Below are 20,703 nucleotides of genomic sequence, written 5' to 3'. Positions count from 1 at the left end.
GGTTTTTTGAATGTTTCCGGCGTTTACATTCATGCATTTTGAATCAAACCCACTACTTTGCTACTGAAGGTGCAATACACTAACATTTACATGGAATTCAAACCCCATTGAATCAACAAACAGAATGAAAACCCAACAGACCTGAGCTTCCTCGTCACGTCTCTGCTGGAGCATGGCACTAAACTCCTCCTCTTTCTTCAAAGCCTCATCAATAGTGGCCTGATTTTGTTCATCATATGCCATGGCAACCACAGCCAGGATCAGATTCACCAGGTAGAAGGATCCCAAGAAAATGACCAGCACAAAAAAAATCATGTAGATTTTTCCTGCGGCCCGAAGAGTCTGTAAAGAAAAAGTTCACGATTTGTCTATGATAAACATAGGAAGCTATTCATGTCAATTCTGTACGATAATCTTCTTTTCCATACAATGAAAGTGGATGGAGACTCCATAAATGACAAAAACACCACAATTATACCATAACATAGTCTACAGTATATGGCTACATGCTAAATTATATAACTGATTTGTGTGAACAGCCTGAAATTGTACAGAAATAGACAAGAGAAGAAACTGCACACTTCATAGGTTCATTCATTTCTGATGAAACAATAGTTCTGAACACAATGGAAAAGCACCTGTTGGTAAAGATTCTCCCAGTAGTCTTGAGTCATCAGTCTGAATAAAGCAAGGAAAGCCCAGCCAAAGGAGTCAAAGCTTGTGTAACCATAATCTGGATTGGGCCCTGCTTTTGTACAGAGATAATTATCTGGACACTGCCTGAAAAGCAGACATGTGAGACAGCGACTGTCAAAAACTCACCATGTAAAAAAACTAAAATACAGCTGCTGTTGAAGAATTATGTTTGAAGGGAAGACAATGCCAAGATTTGTGAAAGAATTTGATACACGTCGCTTACCCAGCATCACTGCTTTTCCCACAGATCATAGCATCTTTCTTTCCGGATTGGAAATACTGATTACCTAAATGAAAAAGAAGAATACTATTCATAATAGAACTTTTTACATTTATATTTTAATATTCTTTGCTTGTACTTTTTTCTCCACCAAAAAGACCATATGACCAATGCCTGGCAATTTTCTTCATTGATCTATTTTTGGCACCTGGTAACATAATTTTGGTGCAGAAAATGGACCAATGATGAAAATAGTCTAGACTGGCCCATTTAAAAAAATGTTTTGCAGTAAAACAGCCCTAATATATGACAAAAACAATAAAGAAATCTGGTTTGATAATTTTGGTGCAGAAAATGGACCAAGACCGGACCATTTTTTTTATTATTATTATTTTATTTTTTTTGCAATAAAGCAATCCTACTATATGACCATTTTCTTCATTTTTGTATTTAATATTTTTCATTGGTTTTCATTGATTTTTATTTCTTTGTTTATTTTTCCCCAAAATAACCATATGACCACTTTCTTAATTGTTTTTGGTGCAATAAATATCAATCAATGTATGGCCATTGTCTTCATTGGTGCATTTTTGGCACAAAAAACAACAATGAAATTTGGAGTAAAATAATTGAGCAGTATATTAGTACTTTTTAATATATTAGTATTTTCAATGTTGGTCCTTTTTTTATTTATTTGTTTTGGGGGCATTTATAAAAAAGCTTTCATACATGACCATTTTTTAATACATGACCATCTTCATTGTTTTTGGTGTCAAAAATGTACCAACGAGGAAAATGGTCATAATTAAGATAATTTTGGATGCATATGACCATTTTCCATCCTTTCTCTGACCCATCACATTAAATGGGACAAGTTTTTTTTTTTATGGAGCCATAAAAATACCAGCAGAATTTGTGTATATATCAAAATAAGAATACATGTGGAAGGCATCGTCCTCAGCAAACACTGGACCAGATTACCTCACTCCTATGATAGCTTTCCCCCATCCCACTAAAGTACCTTCCAATGGATATCATATTTCGCCCCCTTATGAGTAAGGTGGAATTCCTCTTCCTCTTTCTCTCAAACAGGTTTTTTATGGCTGGCGCTAATGTAAACGTCTATAATGCTGAATGATGACAGCTGGCCGTCTGGCAGATGTACAGATCACTTACACACTTACACACTCACAATATTTCCTCTTTAGGCCTATATTGTAGTTAGTATATTGGATCGTCCCTCTTCACTGGATTTATACTGGCCGTGTTTGCATGCTTACTGCAAATTTCTTTATTGTGCACTAAGATATTTTCAGCTACATCTACTTGTAATATCACTTAAATTAATTGCAGAATGATTATAGGTGAGTTTTTACAACAAAAACACAAATGCATTGAATCATCAATAATGTAGTTGCATCAACTTACTCTGATTATTAATGTAATTGTTGTAGTCGTCCATTGTGTAACAGTCCTCTGTCTCTTTAAGAATACACCGACTTATGTTGTAATCGGATGGCCTGAGCACACATTTGTGTTTAAGAACTCCCATGAAAAGCTGCAGTCCGACCAAAGCAAAGACGCTTAGGCAGAAAAGGGTTAAGATCATCACATCTGACAGCTTCTTCACTGACTGGATCAGAGCTCCAACAATTGTTTTCAGCCCTGTGCAGAACAGAGTACACCTTGTCACGTTCCAACTTTACACTAACGCAACCAGGGTGCAAAATTCACTTCAAAATCAAATATTTTATTCTGACTATGATGTTGTTTTCATGTTTATCTATGACAAACAGCTGCAGGTCATTGTGACATCATCACATACAAGACACTCTTCATGTGAGAAGACTCCTTGTTTGCCAAATTTAGCCATTTGAAGATGTGCAAGTCACAACTGATGTTCTCTTTTGTTTACGATTTGATAATATGATTCACCAATGACACAAGGGTCACGCTATCATTCTTACAATTCAACTCAAGTCATGTAAAAGTAGTTTGTAATGAATGCATTACATTAATTTTGGACCCTGAATGAATGTGTGTATATAAGTTTTAACATTGATATGTTTGATACATTATTAATGTTACAAGATTAAATCTCTGAATGCTTAAAGGGTTAGTTCAGCCAAAAATGAAAATTAAGCCATAAATAACTGCTTCTGTGTATAACTGTTAGCACAAGCTAGATTAAAGTGATTATTTCATTTTGAATATGGATATTTTTATGTCTTTGTTAACCCCTGGAGCCGTTTGAGACACTTTTTTAATGGATGCCCCTTTTATTAAACTTCTCATGGACCGATGGAGTGCATCAAACGGCTTGAAAGACCAAAGATAATTAAAAAAATAACTCCAAATGAATTCGTCTGAAAGAAGAAAGTCACATACACCTAGAATGAATTCAGGGTAAGTAATTTATGGCTTAATTTTAATTTTTGGCTGAACTAACCATTTGCTCACAATAGCATTTAATATATCACATGCACATAACTGCACATAACTGCTCATAATAACTAAACAGTGACTATGAAAACATGCAAGACGGCTACGGAACAAACATAAAGTAATCACAAAAGGAGAGGAGAAAAAAACATCAAATAATCCACTTTAACAAATCTACCTCAGACTTCAATGACAAGGAATAGTTCACCCAATCCATCCTCAGGCCACGCAAGATGTAGATGAGTTTGTTTCTTCATCAGAAAAGATTTTGAGAAATTTGCATTGCAATCACTCACTCAGCAATGGATGCGCTGCAGTGAATGGGTGCCGTCAGAATGAGAGTCCAAACAGCTGATAAAAACATCACAATAATCCACACCACTCCAGTCTATTTTGTAGTGTGAAAAGCTACAGATTTGTTAAAAAAATAAATTCATCATTAAGTTTTCTGTGGATTATTGTGATGTTTTTATCAGCTGTTTGGACTCTCATTCTGACGGCACCCATTCACTGCAGAGCATCCATTGGTAAAGAAGTGATTGCAATGTGATGTGCAAATTTCTTAAAATCTTTTCTGATAAAGAAATAAACTCATCTACATCTTGGGTGGCCTGAGGGTGAGTACATTTTCTGCATTTTTTATTTTATGGGTGAAATATTCCTTTAGGTACTTTCGTAGTAAACCAGCACACTGATTTATGATTCATAGGCAAAAACAATAGAAACCATACTTAAATTGATAAAGTTCAAGATTTGTGAATTTTTGACCTACTGAAAAAAATAATTGACTTATTCAATGTGAATCAGACATCACTTTGTGCATGCATAAAATCACAAATCAATAAAACTGGAAAATGTAGAAAAACTATTTTAAGCACTTAGAAAGAACATGGCGTGCTTGAAGAAAGCAGTGTCAGCATCTGTGACCCTGACCTTTGCCCTAACTCTCACCTGGGATGACCGATATAGTTTTCAGGGCTCGAAGAACTCTGAACGCTCGCAGCGCAGACACATTACCCAGATCCACAAACTCTGTTAAATATCTGAAACATGGAGGGTGGGAAATATAACACGGCCAGACATACAACACACAAGAAGGTTCGATACACAGGGTTGCAGTCGGGTTCTAAAGTCACACAGACGTCGCACACCTGTACGTGTTCTCTGCTTACCTGGAATTACTGAAATAGTTTTCAAAGCTCTGAGTACCCTGAATGTGCGGAGAGCTGATACATTGCCTATCTTTATAAACTCTGTGACAAACCTGTGGAACCAAATGCACAGATACAAATAAAGCTGATGGGCACTGGAGATGCCAAGGACCTTTATGGGCATTTTATGGACTAATTATCAGTTAAGGATGCATAATTTGAGATTATATCGGTTTCTTAAAAATTTTAATGAAATAAATAACTGTTTAAAAATAAATAAACACAAGTATTCTAAAATCAAAAAAGTGATTATTTAAGAGTGTTAATAAATGAGTGCATAAACATTGTATAATATATTTAATTATACATTTTCATTTCACATAAAATATAATAAAAGAATTATAAAACTTTTTTTTGCAGTAAACCTTCCTCTGTCATTTAAAATAATTCTACAAGTTTTTGAGTTTAACTCTTTCTATGAAGCCCGTATTTGTAATACATTATAAGGTATTCTTAAGGCATATATAATGAATGCATAATGCATTACTAAAAACATCATAATATGTTATATCATTTCATGAATAAACAACTATTATAATACATTATAATACTTATGTATTTGTGTTTATAAGTTTTAAAAGTATGATTATTTCTAACAACATCTACTTTTACATTTTCAATGGACTCTACCATATCGTGACATATGTGACAGGTTTATTAAAGATCAACACTGTATCTTACTACATCTTGTGAGTGGTTAGGTTTTAAGTGCTATTAAAGGATTTTCTGAAGGGCTAATGTTTAAATTTGATGTGAGCTAGTCAATACTTTCAAATGAAAAAAAGAAATAATTCAAAACTGACATTACAATTAAAAAAAAAAAAGTGTCACATTACACATTCATCTGATCTGATATCTGATCTTATGGTTGTTTGAGAAACAATTATTATTATTATTATTATTATTATTATTATTATTATTATGACTTAAGTGGTCTTCATCTGTTTTAAGTAAAGTAACATAAGAAACATGGAATTATAATACATTATAACTATGATCAATATAATCGATTGTAATTTATGTGGATGCAACAGTTTGTCTTATAAATCATCCTATTCTTAAAAGCTATATCCACAAAGAAGTAAATATTATAACACATTAAAACTGTTTTTATGCATATTCATTAGATACAGCATACAGTATAATGTGATTGTATAATGCATTATGCATTCATTATAATGCCTTAAGAATATGTATTATATGTATTATAAATACAGGCTTCATAGAAAGCGTTACCGAAATATGTTTCAACCTATAGATTTAGATTTTAATATTTAGTCATTTACCAGACACTTGAAGATGATAATTTTTTTTACGTCTCTATGAACTATGAAACACTACAGCTAATGAGTGTAATTTATATGCCATTAGCGGCACCAAACAGAATTTAAAATATTCTGCCATCAGTTTCAGACATATTTAAAAATAAAAACAATGTAAATATGTAGAATGGGACTTTTGTCTTGGTGATGTGGTTAGTGAAAAGTGGTTTTATAGACTTCATTTTAATGAAGGACAGTAAAGACAGAATAAACCTGGCCAGCTAGACACCAGCAAAGTCTCATTGAAAAATTGCACTCTTTACCTTAATGACAATTCATGGATTCTAATAACTTATAACAGTGCAGTCGTGGTAAATAACACATTTAGGTAAACTTACGCCATAACTATAACCATAAAATCCAACCAGTTCCACGGGTCTCGGAGAAACGTAAACTGTCCCACACAGAATCCCCTAGCGATGATCTTTATGAGTGCTTCAAAAGTGTATATCCCAGTGAAGGCATACCTGTCAAAAACAAGACCCTCAGTTACTGCACTCAGCGAACATGGTCAATTATTCTTGAAAAGCAGCAAAGAGATCAACTCACTCTACGTTCTTGGCCCAGTCTGGAGTATTTGAGTAGACCATGAAAGCGCAGTTTGCCAGTATAGTGAACATTATAAACATACTGAACAATGTGAAGGCGCAAGTTAAGGAAACTAAGTGGGGTCAGTAAGAATTTTTTTTATAGTAAATTAATACTTTTAGCCATCAAGGAGTCAAGGACACGTTAAATTGATCAAAAGTTATAGTGCAGACATTTATAGTATTACAAAAAAAGAAAATATTAAAATAAATGCTATGCTTTTGTATTTTTTGTTCATGGTTGTATCATGGTTTCCACACAAATGTGAACAAATGAAGATAAGAAACGGCTCAACTGTTTTCATAATTGATAACAATAAAATGTTTCTTGAGATGCAAATCAGCATACAGTATAAGAATGATTTCTGAAGGATCATGTGACATTGAAGCAATGATGCTGAAAATTCAGCTTTGCATCACAGGAATAAATTAGATTTTTAAATATATTCAAATAGAAAACAGTCAATTAACATTGTAATAATATTAAAGTTTTTAAGGTATCATTCTCAAAATCATTAACAAATCTTACTGAAATATAGAACACAGATTTTTTTTTTTCTGCAGTGTGGAGTAAATTAGATTTAAAGGGGCTTTAGCGAGTAAAATGATAATCCATTTAAAATAGTTTTTTTGAGAAAAGATTGAATGCTAAAGCGGTTCTCAACTGATTTTGGAACAGGATCAGATTTTACATCGGACATCAAGCCATCAAGCCATTGTCTCAGGCTCTCAGCTGCTAATAATTCATCCGCAAAGCATGCCATACGGGGCGTGTTTTCTTTTGTTAATGGTTTCTGAGAACAACATGTCCATCTGACATCGAATATGATTCATCATGATCATTTTCATTTCATTATTTACATTTATTACCAATCACTCACTCATTTTTGGTCGTAAACTACCAATACTATGCAATAAACCGTAAAAACATAAGATCCAACCTTCACAGCAAGACATGTTTCATGTTTCAGCAACTGAGAAGGATATGAATGCACCAAAATCTTAACTGAAATTCTTCTCAGAGGGTTGAAGGGACTGAAGATGTACAAGGCAGGAGTAGCGTTGAAACGGATGATTGTCTTTTTTTTGTCCACTACTATAAAAGTCTAAACAAGAGGGAGATGAAGAAGATGAATACATTACAGATGGACAAAACAGTCAGCAAAAATAATATATATATTATTTATATTTATATTATATTTAATAAAACAATCACAACAACAGAGAATATAATTGATCCTTACTTTACATTTGAAAACATTATTTGCTGAAAATTTGATCAATGTCCATGAAATATTAGTAAGTAAGTAAGTAAAGTTTCTTTCCGCTTCTAAAAATTTTTCTAAGATTTAAATAAGACTTTTAATCTCAGTTTTTTTAGGGTGATGCTTTGGACCCATCCCAGTGTGGACATATAAATATAAATCCAAACTCACTGCCCGATTGCTGTAGAACTGGTCCAGGTCCTCCAGTGGTGTGGACACCAGTCCTCTGGGAACGTCTCCGTATATGAAGGGAAGATTTTTCCCGGTCTCCAGGCCGCTGTTGGGTTTTCGTCTGCATTCATCATCTTTATTTCTCTCCTGCTTGTCCTTGGACTTCCTGGCATTCTCCTCAGTGATCCGGCTCTCGATGGCCTTAAGAGATTCACGGGTGAACTTATGGAAACTTTTAGGTCCTGGTGGAGTAAACGAATGCGCCATTTTCTCATCCTGAACCTTCAGAGGGATTCGCTACACGTCTGCATGAGAACAGTTGCACGTCTGGCAGAACCACCGAGAAAGAGAGAAATAGGGAGAGGGACAGAAACACATTAAATGTGATTGGTATCTGTATGGTTAGCTTTCTAAACATCCTTCTGGAACCACAAAGAGAAAAAGCATCCTGTAAGTGATGGACACGCCTTGCCATACTCAAAACCATCAGCTGCTATCAGAAACAGAGCTCTTGAGGAATCAGTGTTATGTGTGGCACACAAATAAATGAACACGGTCCCACCCCACTTAGAGGGGCTTAAACCTACAACTAGCTTAGAAGGACTTGGTATGAGCAGTTTTTTCATTTTTTATAATGTTGTAAATAATTTCTTGCAAAGACAGATCATTTTACTTTATAAGATAGAAGTATATCATCAGGAGCCAAGGTTTTTTTTTTTTTTTTTTTTATTCTTAAAGACAGGCAGCCATTGACTTGCATTTTATGAAGAACCAAGGACCATTGTTTTAGCTAAAAATATTCTTTACTGTTCTACTTAAGGAAAAAAAGTCACCTACTTCTTGGGTGGCCTGTGGGTCAGGAAATGAAAGGGTTAGTTCACCCAAAAATGAAAATTAGGCATCCTATGTGTATATGACTTTCTTCTTTCAGACGAATCCAGTTGGAGTTATATTAAAGTTGTATCTGATTTTTCAAGCCATTTAATTCCACTCAGTGGGTGTTACATGCATCAGTCCAAAAGATGCTAAATAAAAAGCATCTTTTGCCCATCCAAAAAAAAGTGTTTCACACAGCAACAAAGGCAAAGGTGTCCTTTAGCAAATCAATGCATTTTTTTAAGAAAAATATCCATATTCACTTTAATGTAGCTTGCGCCTGAGATTTTCACAAGTCTTTAACTTTTAACGAGTCCAAGTCAAGTCAAGTAATGGTTCGCTAAAAAATATCCCAATAAAATATAATGAAAAATATAAATAAATAACTATGATTACAGTTTATAACTATGAGACAGTTTGTTACAGTGCAGCATTACCAATCCCAGCTTGTAGGCCTGCTCATATTTAAAAATATATATATATATAACTTTTCCAAACTGTAAAGTGCAGCATCAACAGTTTCAGTTTTTAGACCTGCTCAGATTTTGTTATTGTGCTGAACGATCGTAATTAAGAGCAAAGGTCTGTTAAAATGCCGATGGGAGCTGCGTTTGAATTACAATACATTTTTTTCCTAGTTGTAGTGATGTTAAACTCGCGTGATGCCTTTTGAAAACCTTAGTCCGGTGACACACTGGCATATTGCACCTGTCAAACATAGTCTATTTTGCCTACACTTTCCTGACGTGCTGTTCAATGGTATGCTACAATAATGCTATAATGGTGCTGAGTTACGGCTCGCGGCCTGCATTTTGAATATCAGTTAGGCTATATAAGGATTTAAGACTTGAGTTCCCTTCAAAATATTTAAGAGTCCTTTCCCTCAAGTCGAGTCAAGTCTGCAGTAATTTCAGGTCAAGTCTGAAGTCAAGTCTGAAGTCTATAAAAATGCCCACTGAGTGGCATTAAACAGCTTGATAAAATGTATATATATTCCAAATTCCAAATGGATTTGTCTGAAAGAATAAAGTCATATACACCAAGGATGCCATGGGGTGAGTAAAACGGTGCCACATTTTTATGTTTGTGTGAACTAACCCTTTAACAGCACATTTTCATCTTTGGGTGAACTACTCCTTTAATTTGACTCTGTCCTAACTGGCGGATCAACAACCCTTACTAACCAACCAGCTTCCAAAAAACAACACTGGCAACTATGGCTAGTCAACTAGAAAACCTGTGCTTCTCAAAAAAAGGACTTCAGCTGTTTGGTTTACTTGACACTACATATAATTGTAATTAAAGAAATGTCCCCTGGCCTGCTAAAAGACATTAGCTTAGTGCAAACAACTGCATACATATCCAGTTCATGGGTCACTCTAATTGATATTCAAGTTACATGATGTACATGATGTACTAATAAATATACTTTAAAGAGATAGTTCAACCAAAAAGGAAAATTCTGCCATCCAACCAGAGTTTTAGAATTGAAGAAGAATTGTTGATTAAAGTTATTTTAGTTTTCTTTGATCACAAAAGTATTCTTGTAACACCATAAAAATATGGCTATTTAAAACATGTCCTTTACTATGTTTCTGTGTCAAGACTAGTGTGTCACGTTAAAGTTCAACTTGTTCTATAAGCATATTCTGTACCATTCAGTTGTAAATGTTGAGCTCAAGACAAAAAGATTCCCCTTTTGACACCTTTGCATATAGTTAATTTATTTCAACTTTTGTAAAATGTTTGAAAGCTGGAAAAAGGCAAGCCATTCAATCAATGTGTTCACGAGCTCAATCTCAGCGCGGTCACTTCCCAGTCCATCAAGCCCAATTAGTGAAGAAGGAGATCATTTCTCTTATTTCAGATAAATCACTATAGGCCCAACCATTGAAAGAAATCTCTTCTAATAGGTGTTCACTGGAAAACCCTCAACATTAAGAGCTCCCGAGAGTGATAAACCAACTCTGCACTTTGTTGAGGGGAAGACCACATTCACTCCAGAAATCAAACACAGTATAAACCAGCAAAGAGCACATGCTCAATCAGGAAGGAGAAGCTGGTGCTACAGAGAAGCCACACATGAGAAACACAGCCAGGCGTTTCCACTGTAATACTAAGAATCGTTATCAGATATCATTTATTTGGGTCACAGACTTCACAAATCACGCTGGAAAGAAAGGGATGCAGATCAGAATCCAGGTTGGAGAACGAAAATGCTCAAAAATGAGCAAAACATAGGTATGCTTAGCATAGAAAACAAAATTATATATTTAAAAAGCTGAAGGTTTGTTTTTTATTTTATTTTTTTGCATTGATGCAAGAGCCTTTTTGGGATTCCAGGAAGAACACAGTGAACAGTTTTTAAAAGAATATTTTTCCCCACATTTTTAATAATCTGAAGAACTTTTTTTCCTCTATAAAGAACCTTTTGAGCAATGGAAAGGTTCCACTGATGTTAAAGGTTCTTCATTGAGCCATAAATGCCAATAAATTATTTTTCTTTTTAAAAGAAAGTGTAAGATGTGAGAGAACTGTATTCTTTTTCGGCCTTTTTTTGCTCATTTTATCCTGTACTCACAAAGGCAAAAGCACAACAGACATATTCTGTCTAGCAATCTGCTCACCCAACTTAATGAACAATGAATTATTCCACTTGGAAACTCTCATTTATCTTCTCGAATCCTTACTCACGTCTCTCTCCTGGTCTATTTTTAAGGGACCCTTTAAAAATTAATTCCTTCCATTTTCTATCCTCCCAGTCCCTATTAGTATCCATATCTGTGCGAAAGATAGTAAAGTAGGGATTGGGAAATGCAATACAATAGATTTATCTGTAAAAATGACAAAAAGCTATTTGAATTATACGTAATTTTTTGATAAATGCCATTGTCTTGTTTAATTAAACCTTTCGGTCGTATTTAATAAATTTTACTATGTGCTTAAAAACAATTTTGCAGAATACCACTTAATTTCTTAAAACATGGCATAAAACAATTTTAAGAAACAAGTCTTGCATTTTTCTGTCTAAACAAGACAAATGCAGTGTTGCCAAAAAGTATGCCATTGAATAAAAATAAAAATAAAAGTACATTGCATCTGTAAACAAAAGTGTCACATTTTTGCAATTCAATAAAAATGTATGCAATACAAAAATGCCGGGTTGTTTCAAAACCAACTTTGAGTCAAATACGGACTAACCAAACTTTTGGGTAAAAAAAATTATGTATAAATGTAACCCAATCTTTGGGTTAGTCCATGTTTAACCCAAAGTTGGGTTTGAAAAAAAAAAAAGCATTTTTAGAGAGAACATTTTGGTCCCACTTAACACTATACATTTAAATCCATTTTCCACATAATTTCTCAATAATTTCCCAAAATCTGAAGAAATGTTCTGTGTTTTTCTACTGACCATAAAGCAAACATTCTGTAAAAAGAACTGTAGAAATAGAGAGAAAAAATACATAAATAAAAAAAAATACTTTTGTGGAACAGTTGTAGCACTTACAGTAGGTACCATCAGATTTTAGAAATACAAATGCTTTATGATTATGTAAAATATGTCAGAAATATCAGCTGGGACAAAAGCATTAGTAATGCTTTAATCTTTCATTGTGAATTGTACAGTAAACTTTTATTTTTTTTTCCTTCTTTTATTCCAAAACACTAGAGTTACAGCCACTGACCAATGATCATCGTCCATTTCATGGTGAAAGTGAAACTGTGATTTCACTTGGGACACAACGGTCTGAAAAAAATGATTTATTGCATTTCAATGTGCATTCAGTAGCAGCAGGGATGCACTGGGACTAAAAACAGCCCAGGACCTCTGTCAGAAGACTACAAATACAGCCCGCTGAAGTTCATATTTATTGATTTTTGCATTGTTTTGATATGCCTGAAATAGCTGTTTTGACATTGCATATGCAGCACTATTAAACTGAACAGCAAAAAATACATTTCTATATCGCATTTTAAATGTGTTGGTTCCGGAAGTATTTTTCTCATTAATTTCTTCCATTGTTTTTTCAAAAGTCTTTGTTTAAGCATGATCGCAACACTATACACTTTTATTTGAAGCAAAATATACTGAAAATCCAACAAAAGCAGAGTGTGTTATCTTTTTCTTTCTTCATTTTTTTAGAGGGCATAGTGGGCAAAGCTAAAGATCTCTTTTGACACTCTTTGCTTTCTGCAACTCAGATTGGTGGAAATTTCTGTAAAGCATCATGGGTAAATGTAGTTTTTCACCACAAATTCCACTATTGCACATGATTATTTAAAAAATAAGTTGAATTCATTTGAACTGATGGATATAACCAAAGCAAGTCTGTCTTTAAGGGTTCAGCAGTTATTGTTAAGTATAGCCATCATAATAGATAAATATAGAGGCATTATAGACCACATTTCAATGATGTCTGAAATAGTTAAAGTCCCCATGAAATCAAAAAGAAAGTTTTTTGGGTTTCAGTATCAATATGTTAGACTTAAGGTTATCTATAATGCAGTGTGCTCCAATGTGAATGGCCCGTAGTACACTAGGCTATAGACAGTGTAAATAAGCTTTCGATTGGTGCAAATGAGGTCTGGTTTCACGTTGTTTCATGCGAACTGCAGCAGTGCACAGTCTGATCCGGACTTTGGCTCCGGTTCAGAGACACAATCTTACGTACAGTAGCAGATCATATTCACAAGTCTGCATATATTAAAAACTTTTACAACTACACAGCCTCAGCATGATTATGAACACTATTTTGTTTTACTAAGAGTTTCATATTGAATCTAGGGGGTATCTATTAGACTGTGGCTGTCAAATGCAGCTTTACCAAGTTCAGTGGCTCTGGTCCAAGCAGTTATAAACAAACATGGATCTACTGTACATGCATGTTGATTTTATCAGACGATAACGTGATTATAAATGAGGTTAACATGTATTAATAGGTCATGTTTCATCACTATTTACAGTGGAATTTCCTCTCTCAATCAGTAGAAAATGTTGTTTACACCCATCATGCATGAAAAAAAATAAATAAATACCATCATATACCGCGAAACCAGTATAATTTTGCTAAATACCGTGATATTATTTTTTGGTCATACCACCCACCACTATTTCAAGGCACTTCAGGTGACCTTTCAGAACACTTCGCCCTTTAAAATCTTCTTTACTTTGTATCTAAATTTGATTTCAACAAGTCTGTAAGTCAACCGGCATGCCTGTCACCAACCATGAAGAGTTTGGAACTAGGGATGCACCGATAGACCGGCCATAAATCTGAACCGGACGGTTTTTTCTGATCGGCAATCAGTTTTTGATCTTTTTCTGGACAATTTTTCCGGAAGTTCACCCACGTGCACAGACTAGATTGTAATCATTCGCTATCATGTCATTTGTGTGGAAGTATTTCGAAATCTGTGCACAGTACACGGGCAGCCGTTCAGCACTGGAAGCGCAGAGCTACACGTCTGAGCCACAGACAGCAGGAAGCGAACAGCCGACTGCACAAAATATGAGTCCCTTTCCTGCTAACTGAAGCTGCGTGAGTGTACTGTACCGGTCAGTGCCCTGTGAAGGATGTTCAGCTCAATTACTCACGTGTTGGATGAGAAACGAAACAGACTAAACTGTGACAAGCTTAAGTTTTTTTTTTATTTTTTTATTATTATTAGAACTTGCATACACATTTGAAAATACAGAAGTAAACGTCATTTCTGTATAGGATGATTATTTTTATTTTACCTTAAAATTACATCGACTTAATTTGATTAAAAAATCACCTGCTGTAGCACATTGAAAAAAAGTGTTTCATTCATCCATTGAACAAAATTTAGGATAATGATTCACATCTATATTTTTTAACTTGAGACAATAGTTTTTTATTTTTCATTGGCTCAAGTAAAGAAAAATATAGATGTGAATCATTACCCTAATTTTTTTATTAATTGGATGAATGAAATACTTTGCATCTTTGTTTTATTCGCACCAACATTATTTGATTTTAACATTTTGGAATAATATTTATATAGAATTCTTTTATTTATTATTTATTACTGGTAAAGACCTTGTTTTAAATGTAAAACCAAATTTTAAAATTAAAACAAAACTGAATGCTGATTAAGAAACATCTTATTGAATGTGTGTTGATTGTGGTGTTTGGACTGTAGAACTATGCAGTTGTTGCTTTTAATTTCACATGGTTACAGTTAATCTTTTAATTTAAGGTGTATGTAGTTTCAAACCAATTCAAAAACAAAAGCTAAATGCTGGTGTCTCTACCATCTATGTTTGTATTAAATGTAGTCTACTTACTGTGCAGTTACTGCCGTTAATTTCAGATGGTTACCGTTATTGTTTTCAATAGCCAAAAGCCAGTTTGGCCTATTAAATACAAAATAAACATCTTGTTTATGCATACTTTCCTTCTTTCTTGTTTGTTGCTTAAAGAAAAAAAAAAAAAACGGAAACCGGTATCAGAATCGGCCAGATTGCTTGTAAAAAATCGGTATCGGAATCGCCCATGAAAAATCATGATCGTGCATCCCTATTTGCAACAGATGCCATCTTCAGCAGCACTCTAAGGATATAATAAATCCAGATTATTATCATCACGTCCTCTGAGAGATTAACAGGTTGTTGACCACATCTGTACTCCCAGCAGACACGGCACTCATTTTAATTAGAGGTTGAGTAGCTGACTGACAGGCCCGGTTCTCCAAACAAGAGCCAAAATAAACTTCGGACAGAGCCACGAGTCAACATCTAAACGATGGTTGGGGTTACTCCAAATTACACATGATATTCATCACACGATTACCATCGACAACAGCAACCTGACCCTCGCTCAAAGCCTCTAATCTCTCTTCATGACATATTGACTCCTCTGCAAGACAAATACACCTGACAATGGGCACTGAGGTCCCCACACCAAATGCCAGCTAATCGGCTCTTTTTCAGTCTGTAGAAACCGTTTCGCTCGTTGAGTAGAACTCATGATCTGTGTATACATACATTTTTATTATTATTCTTTACCGATAACTGTCTGATATATAATTTAAACTAACATAAATTAAAAAATAACAATTAAAAACTAAAATCAGTTGATTTTATACGATGTAGTGTCATGGAATAATTTGTATGATACAACTGAGGTTTCAAATTTACAAGATTATAATACAAAGCATTATAACAAAGCAAATAAATAAAATATTTATATTTTTTATGGGTCAAAGTGAAGTCCCATTTTGGTGGCTGCATCAAATAAAAATCCAAGTCAAATGTTTTAAATAACTTTTGTGAAAATAAAATATCAAACATGCGTAAAATCATTTCTATTGTCATTCAGCACAACAGACCTATTTATGTAAACATGCAACAACTACTTACTCTGAGTCGCACTTATTAAAAATATAATAAAGAAAATCTGATCACACTAAATATTATTATATTTTAAATGTTTAAAAACGTAATTTATGATTCTTGATCTAAATAAGCTTGAAATTATCTCGATAGATAGATCCTGGTTTGTTTGTCAGTATAGCACAAGTAAAAGAAGGGAAAGAAAAGCTAAGGTTTGTACTACTGGATACAATTTAATAAAATGCAAGCAGTTGCTTCAGCTGTTGAGATTCATGTCTGAATGAACAATTCAGTTTACATTATGCAAATCTCCCCACCTCTCTGTTTGTCACCACACAGTCCAAAACACGCAGATTGAGTTTTTTCACCAAAAAGTAAAGCAACAAGCACAAACAGATTCAATGGAAGGCACTTCAAGTGTTTCCCATTGCCTTGTGAGGAAAAACATTAAGTTTCCCAAGTGTGGATAAATGCTGGAGTGAAACCAAAAACCTTCAAGAGCACTTATCAAAATGCCTCTGAAGCACAAACCGTGCTCAGTAATGGATCTAACAGCCTATATTCACCGATATCTCCTGTCAGATTATAATGCTTCTTAATACTGATACAGGACGGAATGTGAAAAACAACTATTTCCATCTGAAGAGACATTTAAAAGCAAATTATATATAATCCAAAATATAAAACTATAACTATACTAACAAAATTCAGGGTCAATATGGGTGCTCAGTTTACATTTTACATTTTAAAAGCATGTGAAATTAAAATGAACTCTTACCCTCTTAATTACACTGCTGGCCTTAAAGAAGGCAACACTTTTATTATTTGAAACAATGGAGTAGCTAATATTACTTCACAAAATGCATTAAATTTATCAGAACTTTCTCTTCATTGAACCCTGACAAAAAAAAAAAAAAAAAAAAAATTATGGTTTCTACAAAAGCTCTTGAGTAAAAACACGGGCTTTTATGCAAAGTCAATAGGTTACAGTATCAGGCTACTCATTATAGATCAACTAACATAATCCATAAAGGTGTGAAATGCATTTACTTACACGCATTTGAGAATCACGATATTTAATTATATATTTTGAGGATATAATGAAATTTTTTTTTTTTTTTTAACTTGCTGTAAAAAACAACAGACACCATAAAAAAATGTGTAATGGTTTTACTGCTTATAATGGAACTTGTATTGGTTTTACTGGAAACTGTAATGGGCACTGTTTGTTTCTACTGGTTATTTGTGGCTTACTATTGGTGGCTTGTTAAAAACAATATATTCTAATGGAATATGTACCAAAACACACAACAGAAAACCATTTTTAATGGTTAAAAGTTGCTCCCTTGAAAATAATGAGTGCATGTATGATGCCCCTGACACTACAATACAAAATAATTTGTCAAATAAATGAAACATAATGAATCATTCTAGTTGAAATCATTACTTCTTAAGATTGCAGTGATACATGACATGGTGAAAAATGAACGAATGAATAATACTTAAAGTAGGTCAAGATGAATTTTAAAATTGTGCTCCCCTAAAATCACAAGTGGCCCCTGACTGAAGATCAGAGAATTTATACTGAAAGTTCAGCTTTTCATCACAGGAATATATTTCATTTTAAAATATATTTCAAATAGAAAATGGTTGTATATATGGACCCTCTTTAGCTAATGTCAACCATCCTTCTTACTTTTCAACACCTTATCTCCTACCACTAGACTCTATTCTGGTAATGCCCACTTTTCAAGATCTAATCAATTCCTGAAAGATAACGCCCTCTTAAGGATTCACTAAATGAATATTCACTCTGAAATATATCAAATTACAGAAGCAAAATGACTTGTGTTGTCTTTCAGTCTTTTTCAGAATTATCGCGCCACAAATCACGCCCACCGGCGCAATGATTGACAGGCGAAGTGTCTGCACTAGCTGTTGCAGATATGTAGATACATTTTCTGCATATTATTCCATCAAAAATAAATCCCTTGAACTTTTCTGTAGTCCACAACATTATAATGTAAGCATCACCAACTCTCCCTCTCATTATTTCATCATCTCTCTCGTAACTAGTGAAGAAAGCCTTCATATTATGACTGTCTGCCTGTGGAGAAATAACCGTTAACGTTACCTGATTTAATTTAAATTGGCGCCTTCTAGACAGTTTTGTTCAGCTGAGGTAGGCGGAAGATTAACCATATCTCGCTTTCTTCATAAATAACCACTATATCTGCAGATAGATAAAACTTAATTCCCTATAAAATGTCGTTGTATGAACTTCCAAAGTTGTGGCACCATCTCGTCCACACGAATCTACTGCTGGAAAGGAGAACAGAAGCTAAGCAAATCGCTAACGATTCCTTTTTTTGAGTCGAATCTTTTTGAATGAACTGATTCACTAAACCAATACGAACGATTCGTTCGCACTAAAAACTGACAGTAATAAACTTTTCATTGTGTAAGTTTGTTAAGGACTATGAATATGTATGACTGTTTTATCTTATTGACTCTTAAACCAATGCACTTACATCATTAAACAAAGCAAGCATGGATGTGAAATACGTAAATCAATTTAATTTTGTGTAAGTTCATTTTATTTGTGTGAGCCGAATCGGATCTAAAACAAAACATATTATTATTATTATTATTGTTATTATTATTATAATTATTATTAATGTTCTTGAACCGCCACGGAATGTCAAGAGACAACGTGACGACGAGATTACATGAGCTATTTAGAATGAACTGTTCGAAAGAACCGACTCCTTGGAAATGAGTCAATCTGCACATAGTTCATTACTGAAGTCAAATTAAACGCGGTTTAGAAATCTAAAACAGAAATGCAACTTCGTGTGAGCTGAATGAACCATATTTATCTGGTGCAATCATCTCTTCCCCCGTGGATTCAAGAATCAATCACTGGAAAAGTGGATTTTCAGGGCGTCAACCAGGGTTAGGAACAGTTGACATGTCTCGCAAAAAAAATAAAAATAATAATAATAAAATAAAAACAAGCAGATGATGATATCTTGGATAAACTTTCAATAGTATAGGCGTTTCAACATTGCAGTAATCAAATGCATTAGAATTAGTATACGTTAAATTGAAGCACAAAACCTGTGGCGCAGTCTAGACCACTGACATTTATAAATGGATGTCGGAAAAACAAACAAATCAATCAATGTACAGATATGTAAATAACATTTTTATCTTGCATCTGATGCTGTTATGACAACAATAACTTACTGTGTGTAATACAGAAACAGAAATGTAAGCCTATCACAGCCAACTAAACTACTATGAATCACTAAAGAAAATAGTTGAGAATGGGCATGTTGCATTGCATACTGTCAACTGAATGAGAAAATCTAAAAACGAAGCATGTTAATGTCTTTTGCTACTGTATAATCACAATCAAACTAAAACTAGCTCAGATTTAATTTTAAAATCCTGGATAAAAATAACTATTTTATGGATCAGACATTGTATTGTTATTTGCATTCAATTGTAACCTGGAGCATTTTTTTATTGACCATGAATTTTAATAGCTTTCATGATCCACTCACCATCTTCCAGCATAAATCAAGGTATTTCTGCCAACATAAGGGGGAAATTAATCCTGATCGTCCAGGAGAAAAACTTGATGCAGTGATCCAAACCGGAGGAAAACAAGACAGTGTTGGCAACTTTACCCAAGTAAGTAAACTCCAAGGGATTTTCGGCGATTGAAAAAAAAGTCGCAGAAGACTGTGATCAAAAAGCGAAGTGATTGAGATCACAGAGACGAGCGCTTAGACCCAGCGAAAAATCACCAATCCTACTATGACTGAGGCTGAGGTTATGAATATTAAGTACGCCATGTTAAGGTTGCCGTATTGCCTCATGAATATTTACTAGGCTGTGCTGATGTTGCATCGTAACCGTCCAATAGAGAACGTTCGCTTATGAATATTAAATACTTGACCTTTGCCATAGCAGGAGTCTTAAAATTTCACAACTTGATGGAAACCGACGCCAGAAAGATTACAACCAAGAGGTGACGATGATTTCACACGTCGTTTTCACTTTGATTTAATTCTGAATGCGTTTTTTTTTCTTCATAATGGTGTTTTGTTTGCCCCACCCCTTGTCTTTAAATGCCCACGCTTTGATTATAAAACATAATAAATTGAAGCAAAATGAAAATAAATTATAGTATGTATTACAGTATATTATTGTTTTTCGTTATTATACTGTTAGATTTTGAATGACAGTGTGTTGGTAAAAAAAAAAATTTTTCTTTAATAAAACATCAGTACTTTAAAATAACAACACGGTTACCCTGATATACAAAAAATAAATAACCTATAATAATAATAATAATAATAAAATAAAAATAATAATTCTATGAAGCACCATTTTGTTAAATATTGTAAGAATTTTATTTAAATTTACCTCGCAAAAGGTACCTTTTAATAGATGTGACGTACTAGACTATAGATTTTTTAAATTGAGTTCATAGACACGTCAGAGATGAGCAAAGCAATTTTGTAGGTTTATTCAATTTTCCAGTA

At 33.9% G+C, this 20,703-nt stretch overlaps 1 protein-coding gene across 1 annotated transcript in view; it reads right to left on the bottom strand.

Moving 5' to 3' along the window:
• LOC113108259 (sodium channel protein type 1 subunit alpha-like) overlaps nt 1-20,073 on the bottom strand; it is a 47,364-nt gene extending 27,291 nt beyond the window's left edge. Inside the window, exons 1-10 of the mRNA XM_026271183.1 lie at nt 19,717-20,073; nt 7,915-8,241; nt 7,466-7,584; nt 6,441-6,530; nt 6,230-6,358; nt 4,310-4,401; nt 2,345-2,581; nt 920-983; nt 639-780; nt 142-342 (exon numbers count right to left, since the gene is read on the bottom strand). Coding sequence (XP_026126968.1) covers nt 142-342; nt 639-780; nt 920-983; nt 2,345-2,581; nt 4,310-4,401; nt 6,230-6,358; nt 6,441-6,530; nt 7,466-7,584; nt 7,915-8,181 — 1,341 coding nt within the window. The 5' untranslated portion in view covers nt 8,182-8,241; nt 19,717-20,073. The remainder of the gene's footprint in view (nt 1-141; nt 343-638; nt 781-919; nt 984-2,344; nt 2,582-4,309; nt 4,402-6,229; nt 6,359-6,440; nt 6,531-7,465; nt 7,585-7,914; nt 8,242-19,716) is intronic.
• Nucleotides 20,074-20,703: the final 630 nt, after the last annotated feature.

This window comes from Carassius auratus, chromosome 9 (assembly GCF_003368295.1).
Source record: "Carassius auratus strain Wakin chromosome 9, ASM336829v1, whole genome shotgun sequence".
NCBI classification, from domain to species: Eukaryota; Metazoa; Chordata; class Actinopteri; order Cypriniformes; family Cyprinidae; genus Carassius; species Carassius auratus.
Note: the sequence above shows the minus strand (reverse complement) of the source record. Positions and strands in the feature narration are given on the sequence as shown.